Genomic DNA, 11,016 nt, shown 5'->3' on the forward strand with positions numbered 1-11,016 from the left:
TCTGTTCACTTGGGCCTCTGAGTGAGCAGAGTTTCTCTATGACAAATTCATTTAAAAAGCTAAAATTACATTTAATCTTTCCACAAACAGTTTCATATTTAAACATTTAAATAACACAACAATTCCATGTGAATCTGAACTAGAATGTGTTGACTTTCCAAGATAGTTTATGTCATTCTGTCATTAGTAGTAATGTGTCAAACAACTGATCCCAGATCATATTCATTAAGTAAATCATATTTTCAACTGGTTGGATTACCGAAATATGGATCTGTTTCCCACCTTTCGATGTTGCCAGACTCTCTGTATTACAAAGGCGTTACAAGAGTGAACTCTATAAAGAAGCAAGGGAAAAGGTAAACAGGAACCACAATGATAGAAAATTCCAACACGGTCAATGTCACCCACCCAATGGAACTGACACTATGACACCTGCTGCAACAGTGTCCAGTCTACCTTACTAAGACACCAAGGTTAAGTGTGTGGTGTCTTCTGATGGTGCCACTAAGGAGGTTTCTATGGGGATTCCAGTCAGTGATTAAGTCTCATTGGCTTGTGAAAGAGGCCATGCTTTGTCAATACATACATGATAATTGGCATGATTATAAACATGTTGGCATGTTTTGTGTTTCTTTTTTGTGGTCTAGATGATTCTCAAATATCTTGATCACTGGAAACCCGGTGATTGTAATAGTGCCAAGTCATAGTCAACCTATTTACTTAATGTAATAGTGCCAAATCACCCCTTTACTTACACCCCTTGGAGGGGGAACGCAACTCAACGTGGAGTGAAAGAGGTATGGGAAAGTAGGTGCGGGTAACGATGACAGAGAATTTACCATTTACTGGGAATCTATTCCATCACAAGGTCATTTTGGAAAAAGGGGCTGAACAGAACCAAAGCAAAGAACGGAAAAGCCAAAGCCCCCTCCTATCTTACCTGCCTACCCAAAATACATGGGGTGGTCCCCCAGGTCTTACCTAGTGGGCATAGACAGTAAATACTATGGGTTATGTATGTCTGCAGGCCTCTTGCCTAAGGACTCCCTAGGTGCCTTCCCCCCGGGAACAAAAACAGACTAATACCAACAATTTCAATAATCAAAATGGTCCTTTGGACATAGACATAACCTCACAGGACCTGTTACAAAATACTATCTGGGAAACAACCAACACAGGACATACCAACCAGCTCTCGCTGAAAAACAACCAACACAGGATTTAACCATCAGCTCTATCTGGGGGGGAAAAAAACAATACAGGATATACCAATCAGCTCTCTCTGATAAAAGGAACACTAGCTTTTATACATCTGGAGAAGGAGTCTGTAATGGAATACAGCTGTATCCTCTGACGAGAGGGCGGGGTCAGCTCCAATTTGCAATAGGGCTGACCAATCAGCTGCTTGGGGAATCCAGGAAGCTATTTCCTGAAATACATACACATACAAACCCACAACAACACAGAAACTGGGGAACATAACACCTACTTATGCTTAACCTGTGAATCATTCCATTATTCTGGTCACTTTCAATCTCTTTCATCACAGGTGCAGTGATTGGTTCATTGTGTCTATGCTGTATGCTGTGGAGTATTGGCAGTGTTGTGGTGCAAAAGGAGAAATTACAATGTTATTTATAACATGTCATGTTGTTTACCCAAATTTACTCCCATAAACCCTCAATCTTTAGCTGGGTCACTGTGGGCGAAGATTGTGTTTTTATTCAGATATCTGAAAGTACCGTTTTACTTTGACATTGATTGTCAAACTTCCTTGTGTTTTCCCCAAAAACCATTAATGCTGTTATGCTGGAATATGTGCTGTACCTTCCAGTGGAATATGTGCTCCAGTGGAATATGTCTGTACAGTGGAATATGTGCTGTACAGTCCAGTGGAATATGTGCTGTACAGTCCAGTGGAATATGTGCTGTACAGTACCTTCCAGTGGAATATGTGCTGTACACCTTCCAGTGGAATATGTGCTGTACCTTCCAGTGGAATATGTGCTGTACCTTCCAGTGGAATATGTGCTGTACAGTCCAGTGGAAATATCCAGTGGAATATGTGCTGTACCTTCCAGTGGAATATGTACCTTCCAGTGGAATATGTGCTGTACAGTCCAGTGGAATATGTGCTGTACCTTCCAGTGGAATATGTGCTGTACCTTCCAGTGGAATAGTACCTTCCAGTGGAATATGTGCTGTACAGTCCAGTGGAATATGTGCTGTACAGTCCAGTGGAATATGTGCTGTACAGTCCAGTGGAATATGTGCTGTACAGTCCAGTGGAATATGTGCTGTACAGTCCAGTGGAATATGTGCTGTACCTTCCAGTCTGTACCGTGGAATATGTGCTGTACCTTCCAGTGGAATATGTGCTGTACCTTCCAGTGGAATATGTGCTGTACCTTCCAGTGGAATATGTGCTGTACCTTCCAGTGGAATATGTGCTGTACAGTCCAGTGGAATATGTGCTGTACCTTCCAGTGGAATATGTACAGTCCAGTGGAATATGTGCTGTACAGTCCAGTGGAATATGTGCTGTACAGTCCAGTGGAATATGTGCTGTACAGTCCAGTGGAATATGTGCTGTACCTTCCAGTGGAATATGTGCTGTACCTTCCAGTGGAATATGTGCTGTACAGTCCAGTGGAATATGTGCTGTACAGTCCAGTGGAATATGTGCTGTACCTTCCCTGTACAGTCCAGTGGAATATGTGCTGTACCTTCCAGTGGAATATGTGCTGTACCTTCCAGTGGAATATGTGCTGTACCTTCCAGTGGAATATGTGCTGTACAGTCCAGTGGAATATGTGCTGTACAGTCCAGTGGAATATGTGCTGTACAGTCCAGTGGAATATGTGCTGTACCTTCCAGTGGAATATGAGATTGGACTTCTTTCAGATTACTTTATCAAATGTTCTCTTTTTTGATGCACAGAGCCTGATAACCCTGAAATCAGGACGACTCAACTAGATTCATGATTAAATTACTTAAATAATATGTATGTGGACAAAAAATATTAGAATGATTTTGGCTGTTTGCAAAAACAATCTATTTGCAGATATTCCTTGTGAAGGTTTGTTGCAAATTCAAACATTTTACTCAAACTCCAATATGTTCCATTATGACTGTAGGTCCATTGTCAGCTTTTGCCTTAAAACTTTTTGGTTCACTGTACAGACACACTATTCCCCACAAAGATCTCTGAATTTACCAAATTATTTGTTGTTTCTCAGAAACTACTGAGCATGGTGTTGGTTGAGCACAATGTCTGCTCTGGTGCTGATCTAACCGTGGCGCTTATATATATCAACAAGGGTGCACACTGGCCTTGACTAACACAATAAAATCTAACTGGTGGGAAAAGACAAGGATGACTGAAACTTTCTCTCACTTTACTTCTTCTCTCGAGATTATCTTCTTCTCTAAGTGGGAGATCTCCCAGCATGCTCTGCTCCACTTCGCCGGTGGGCAGAGCTATAGCTCTGATATGAAGAACTAACATTACTGATATGATTAACTACAAATACAGCCTTTTGTACAGCCGCCCGTGAATTCACTCCTAAGAAATGCTCAAAACTTAACTAACTCTTACTTACATATCTTTCCCAAACATGAGAACAGATGTCTAGGGCTGTCTAGCCATCCCATCAGGCCACCTCATCAACAGAGGGCCTGGCTAGGCATAACCACTAATAACAAATAAACTCTAGTCCCTTACATACCTTAAGGCAACATTTTGACATTCGCCATATGGTTAGTGAGAACGACCACATTGCAAATGTATGGTCCCTCACTAGACGTCCGAAAACGTTTGTAAAATTCGCGGACGGAGTCGGGCCGTACGGCAGGGCCGGATCTTCCGGGAAGTCATCAAACGAACTCTCTCGGACATTCGGTGTCCGTTTTCTAAAATAATCAAATTTTGGTCATTTTTCCGCTGTCCCGGTAAATCCCACAAGAGGGCGAATGGAATCATATTGCAAATGTACAAAATATCACAAATCACGACGTGGCCTTATCTCCTAAACTGAAAATATTTTGAAGCCGAAACTTGGTGAGCATAGGTTTGGCATAATGGGCAGTTGGCCCCGAACAATATGGCGTCTAGGCGTCAACAGTTTTTGATTTATGGCCATTTTTCTGGGATTAAATGTCCAAAATGAAAATAGAGCAATAATTTTTCCCCTTCACGTCAAAGTCAAGGAACCTCCAGTGTCAATAAAAAAAGAACCAGCCATTTATTTATCGTCATTTAAGAGAAATCGTACAATGTCAAATTGGTGATATTCAAAAATAGTTTATTTTTTTTTTAAACAGTTACAGATCCAGTTGCAGCGTGTTCATATGACATAAAGTGGTTAAAATCACCCTAAACGTGTTTTTCCATACCCAACCGGCAGTTTGTGATAAATAGTGCATTCAACCCTGTGTAAATCGGTCAGTTCTTAACGTAAACACTTAAAACTTAGGATTCTGTAAAGGCATACCCCAATGAGGATATGTGTTTACTTAACGCTTCCTGTGCCAACCGGAAGTGCCATAATTGGTGTCACAGGGGCTGTTTCGAAGGGTTAAAAAAGTCAGATCTTTCCAAAACTTCATATGTGTGACTAGGCAACCTCTGGACCCGCAGCTAGAATGTAACTATGTGTTTTATGTTTTTATTGTGTTTTAAACTGAATGCGCTGTGAATTATGGGCCTGCTCTGAAATATGTGATAGTTGGCTTCTAAATGAGTTGGAAAAAGTGGGTTTTGTGTCAGTTGGTATCAGTTTGGTGTCAGAATGACATCTAATTGACTGATGGACACTGACTTGCTAGTTGACTTTTGTACATTTGCAATATGTTTAAACGGAGAGGGACCATCACAAAAATGGCATTCTGAAATCAACACTAAAAATGGCATCACCATAGTCTCCAGACTGTGCCGAGTTCAACGAGACGCCCCGCTTGACCGTAGCTCGCTCTGAGTGCAGTGACCTTGAAAAAAAGTAGGCCCAAAATGAAGCCTGCCCTGAATGTCATTTGCTTTTGGGTGACAGTGAGAGAACCGTTAGGGTGAGAAGCACAATTCCACCTCAGGTACGTTCCTGAGGTCCTCCCAATCCGTGCAAGCCTAACCTTGACCGTGTGGCATTAACCCTTAACAGTAAAACAGGGTTTTTAGATCTCACCGATTACAATGACATCTCTCCCCATAGGAATACATTGCCTGCTCCCCTAAAGTCAACCTGAAGCCTGTGTGGGTTATGAATGCCTTATGAACCTGTCTTCGATGACAGTCCATCAGGCCACTATGAGGTCTACCTGTGTCGATTCTAAGCTTCCTGGAGCAACCGGAAGTGGTTAAATTCACCCAAAAGGAATTTTGATCTACATAACCTGCAAATGTGAAAATGACAGCATTCAACCCTGTGTAGATCAGTCAATTCTTAACATAAATACTTTAAACTCAGGATTCTGTAAGTGCATACCCCAAGAAAGATATGTGTTTACTTATAGCTTCCTGTGCCAACCGGAAGTGCCTTTAATTGGGTCACGCTGTCTGTTTCGAAGGGTTAAAAAAGTCACATCTTTCCAAAACTTCATGTGTGTGACTAGGTAACCCTCCTGAACTGTAAATCATTCATTTCTCCCAACAGATGTCAAAGAAACGCTCTCTCACACACACACACACAGCAAGGATGGAGTGACAAAGTGCGGTGCTTAAAGACACAGAGAGCAGGCAATGGCATTACCATAATCTCTAGGCCGTGCCGAGTTCAACGAGATATCCCGTTTGACCGTAGCTCGCTCGGTCTAAGCGCAGCGACCATGAGAAAAGTAGGCCCAAAATGAAGCCTGCCGCTCAACGTCATTTGCTTTTGGGTGACAGTGAGAGAACCGCTAGGGTGAGAAGCACAATTCGACCTCAGGTACGTTCCCGAGGTCCTCCCGATCCGTGCAAGCCTAACCTTGACCGTGTGGCATTAACCCTTAACAGTAAAATAGGGTTTTTAGATCTCACAGATTACAATGACTTCTCTCCCCATAGGAATACATTGCCTGCTCCTCTAAAGTCAACCTGAAGCCTATGTGGGTTATGAATGCCTTATGAACCTGTCTTCGATGACAGTCCATCAGGCCTCTATGAGGTCTACCTGTGTCGATTCTAAGCTTCCTGGAGCAACCGGAAGTGGTTAAAAAAACACCCTAAACGTGTATATCCATACCCAACCTGCAGTTTGATAGAAATAGTGCATTCAACCCTGTGTAAATCAGTAATTTCTCCCATAAAATTTCAAAGAAAAACTAAAATCACACACACACACACACACACTGGGGTGCGTAAAGACATACACTGCCTGCATTATTTAATTGTTGCGACTCTAGGGGCAGTATTTTCTTTTTGGATAAAAAACGTTCCCGTTTTAAACAAGATATTTTGTCACGAAAAGATGCTCGACTACGCATATAATTGACAGCTTTGGATAGAAAACACTGACGTTTCCAAAACTGCAAAGATATTGTCTGTGAGTGCAAACAGAACTGATGTAAAGGCGAAACCCAGATAAAAATCCAATCAGGAAGTGCTGCATTTTTTGAAACCGCTTCATGCCAATGACTCCTTATATGGCTGTGAATGGGCTATGAATGAGCTTACGCTTTCTACATATTCCCCAAGGTGTCTACAGCATTGTGACGTCTTTTTACGCATTTATGTTGAGGAATAGCTGTAAGGGACCACATTGAGCAAGTGGTCACATGATGGCTCCCGCAGAAAATCTTGCGTAAAGTACTGAGGTAGCCATTTTTCCAATCGCTTCTTATGAGAAACCAATTGTCCCGACGGATATATTATCGAATAGATATGTGAAAAACACCTTGAGGATTGATTCTAAACAACGTTTGCCATGTTTCTGTCGATATTATGGAGCTAATTTGGGAAAAAATTGGCGTTGTAGTGACTGCATTTTCCGGTCGATTTCTCAGCCAAACGTGAAGAACAAACGGGAGCTATTTCATCTACAAAAATAATGTATAAATAATAAATAAATAAAAAACAAAACCATCTATGCTTAATGTAGAGAATCATTGTACCTTCTTTAAACACTGTGAAATAAATTTTCCATAACCCCAAAAAATTGTACTTTCAGCAGGAAGCATAGAATAGAAATAGAAATAGCTCACATTAAAAGATCTACCACTTCTTAGACTTGCTTTCAATGAGAATGACAGATAGAAATGAATTTATAGAAATTGTAATGTGAATTTGGTCTGGTCGCCCAAAAGTGACATATTCCAGCATTAATTTTATTTGGATTTATTTTAGTCCACCAAGGGCGAGTCTTCCAAGAGTCCTTTGAAATGTATAAACATACAGAATGGGAATTGAAATGATTGATGCAAGACAGCATATACCTTTCGAAACTGCATATGTATTTCTGCAGTTTAATCCCTTCACAGTGTTCACTGCAGGTTGCTAAAATGTAGCGCTGTATTAGATGTGTGTACTAAATAGCCTGTAACTTTCTTCATGCAGGGCTCTCTCAGCTGGTCAGAACACAGCAGGTTGTCATAACAACCCTGGGAGAGGGTGCTCACTTCAGCTGCAGGCTCATGAAACCCAAAGATGTGCTTCAAGTCACCTGGCAGAAAGTGACACCAGGGGCGACTGAAAATGTGGCCAGCTACAACAAACGATTTGGACCAGTAGTCAACCCACCTTTTCAGAGGAACGTGGAGTTTGAAGACGAGGGACTGCAGAACTGCTCTATTGTCATCAGAGGATTGTCAAGAGGAGACGGGTCCTGCTACAAGTGTCTGTTTAACGCCTATCCAGAGGGAGCTATCAGTGGCAGGACCTGCCTCCAAATTAATGGTAATATATGATAACTAAGGAGGGGTTTAAGGGACATTACACTCTATAATCCAACTTGTATAATGTGAATTCACTTTAACATTAGACTACTTTTGACGTCTTAAAACAATGTTATGTCCCTTTAAAACAGGAACAATGGCCTCCAATGTCTTCCATCCATTGTTCTACCTTGACCTGTGTGTAAATGATTAACCCAGGAACAATTCCCTCAAATTATTATGCATCCAATTGACCTTGATGGACATGAAAACATGATAGTATTTACATTCACTGTGAACTGTGTTTGTTGTTGTCCTATAGAGCTGTATGGACCCTCACTCTTCATCACACAAACCAACAACAGTCACACCACTCTGTCCTGTTCTGCTACTGGACGACCTGCTCCTACAGTAACCTGGGACCACGTAGAAAACATCAGTCTAGACAAATCCACCATGGCTGATGTCACCCATCCCAATCAAACAGTCACTGTCACCATAACTGCCATGGTGGCAGCGTCCAGTCTACCTGACAAAGACACCAGGGTCGGGTGTGTAGCATCATCCGTTGGGGTCGTCAAGGATGTCTCCATGGTGATTCCAACTAGGGATCAAGCTTCATTTGCAGGTGAGAAATGGTTAGGGTAAATATCACCATAATATATATTGACATGATCAGGAACATGATGTCATGGTGATTTACGGCCTGTGTTCATGATGATGTACTGTCTGTGTTCATGATGATGTACTTCCTGTGTTCATGATGAAGTACTTCCTGTGTTCATGATGAAGTACTGCCTGTGTTCATGATGAAGTACTGCCTGTGTTCATGATGAAGTACTGCCTGTGTTCATGATGAAGTACTTCCTGTGTTCATGATGAAGTACTGCCTGTGTTCATGATGGAGTACTGCCTGTGTGTAACAGTAAAACTTTAGTCCGTCCCTCTCCTCGCCCCAACCTGGGCTTGAACCAGGGACCCTCTGAACACATCAACAGTCACCCTCGAAGCATCGTTACCCATCGCTCCACAAAAGCCACGGCCCTTGCAGAGCAAGGGGAACCACTACTTCAAGGTCTCAAAGCGAGTGACGTCACCGATTGAAATGCTATTAGCGCCCACCACCGCTAACTAGCTAGCCATTTCACATCTGCTACATGTGCTTATGATGAATTACTGCCTGTGTTGATGAAGTACTTCCTGTGTTCACGATGAAGTACTGCCTGTGTTGATGAAGTACTTCCTGTGTTCACGATGAAGTACTGCCTGTGTTGATGAAGTACTTCCTGTGTTCATGGTGAAGTACTTCCTGTGTTCATGGTGAAGTACTGTCTGTGTTCATGATGAAGTGCTGCCTGTGTATTTCTGTGCTAGGTCAATCTCAGGTCTCTGATGACAGGATCAGTGGTAAGTGGTTGTTATTCTAATAATGACAGGTCATAATCAACCTATTGGACTGGCTCTTTTCCTATTCAACTTTCAGGTGAGGTGCAGAGCCATATTTACATGTATGAGGCTTTGGTGTAGTGTACCTGGGAAGTTGACCTCTGTCTTCTCTTGACATCTCTGTCATTCACAGGTACAGTGGTTGGTGGAGTGATGGGTGCAGTGTTGTGTTTAATGTGTCTCATTGCTGTATTCTGTGTAATATGGCGGCAAAAGAGGAGAAAAGACACCTCTTCCAGGTAGATGAAAAACCATTTCCTTCCTTGATACTGAAAACAGCTATTCTGAATTGAATGTGATTTGACTGCCAGTTGTTTACTAGTTGATATCTTATGTGGAAAACCCCCAGTTCCTGACCCTGAAATCATCAGAACTCCCTTAAAGACACCACCAACATCCAAACAGTAAGATGCTCATTCTAGAGAACATTTAAGGGATCATGATGGATACCTATTTGAAAGAACACATAATTACATTGAGAATATGCGCTATACAGGTTAAAACACATTCTTCATGATTAAATAATTATAATAAAATAATAATGAATATGATGATGTGGATCTTGTCAGTACAGTGTTTATTTTGATTTATTTCAGTGTCACACCAACCTCCAGTCCATCACAAATGTGAGTAGCTCTTCAACACTTTTAAAAGCTTTAAGATAAATAATAATTATAACAACAACAAAATGTTTGATTTTTCTGGTCACAATCAGCTCAACAATCAAGCGTAGGATGACTAAGAAGTAGGTTTACCTACTTTCATAGTCTCTTAATGTTTCTGTAATCTCTCTCATTGTAATCTCTCTCATTGAGCAAGACATTTGGGAATGAAACTCGGACATGTGTTTCTGTGGTGTATGTTTCTTGTGGCTACATTGTCTGTTTTGATCCCTTTGAAACCAAGTTCCGTCACAAATGTGACTATTTTTACAACTTTATTTGATTATCCTGATAGAAAGCGTGAAACAGACAATATGGAGAATGTTACAAAATCTTTTAGCTCAATTAACAAAAATGTAGTGGCTTTTAGGGCCCCCTAGTGGCTGTGGGGCCCTAAGCAGCCATTTATGTCACCTAAAAACAGCACTGACTGTCACTAATATAGGATACTCCATTCAATCAATATTTAAATTACCTTCTTTTATGCAGAATATCTCCTGAGAGACCAAATGACATGCAATGTAGAAGGTGAGCTGAAATAATCATAAATAATGATAAAGATGCATTCAGAAGTATATATTTTTTAATAAATATCTATGCCATTCTGTTGTATCTATCTTAGGAAACTTTTAGAGGGTTATGAGAACTTGTGTGACTACCATACTGTCTCACACACATCTGTGTGGTTCGGAGACTGTTTCTATCCATAGGCATTGTGGGTACTGAATAGTGGACTGAATGGCTGACACACACAGGCCTGCTGGTTATTGTATATGTAAATAGTCGGTATGTAAATATATTTTGTAGTTGGTTAATGATGAAACATGATAAATCCACACAACTTGTTTGTGGATTTATACTTCACTTTTTTATAAATCAAGTGTTGTGTTATTATAGTCTACAAAATGTCATAATGTAGACTACTTTCATGGTGTGTTAAGTGTATGTGTTTTATTTCTTCAATTTTTATAAATCAAATGCTGTAAGATACTCAATGTTGTGATGTCCTTTGTGTGTGTTTGTTTTCAACTTTTCCGAATAAAACTTTTAAACAATGCTGTAA

At 40.9% G+C, this 11,016-nt stretch overlaps 1 protein-coding gene across 1 annotated transcript; it reads left to right on the top strand.

Moving 5' to 3' along the window:
• The first annotated feature begins 3,376 nt into the window (after positions 1 to 3,376).
• On the top strand, positions 3,377 to 11,016 carry LOC135542952 (OX-2 membrane glycoprotein-like). The gene is made up of 8 exons (XM_064970080.1): positions 3,377 to 3,470; positions 7,508 to 7,867; positions 8,168 to 8,473; positions 9,220 to 9,252; positions 9,425 to 9,530; positions 9,641 to 9,695; positions 9,888 to 9,917; positions 10,443 to 11,016. The coding sequence occupies exons 1-6, from the start codon at positions 3,377 to 3,379 to the stop codon at positions 9,645 to 9,647; spliced, it is 906 nt and encodes a 301-aa protein (XP_064826152.1). The 3' UTR covers positions 9,648 to 9,695; positions 9,888 to 9,917; positions 10,443 to 11,016.

This window comes from Oncorhynchus masou, chromosome 7 (genome assembly GCF_036934945.1).
Source record: "Oncorhynchus masou masou isolate Uvic2021 chromosome 7, UVic_Omas_1.1, whole genome shotgun sequence".
NCBI classification, from domain to species: Eukaryota; Metazoa; Chordata; class Actinopteri; order Salmoniformes; family Salmonidae; genus Oncorhynchus; species Oncorhynchus masou.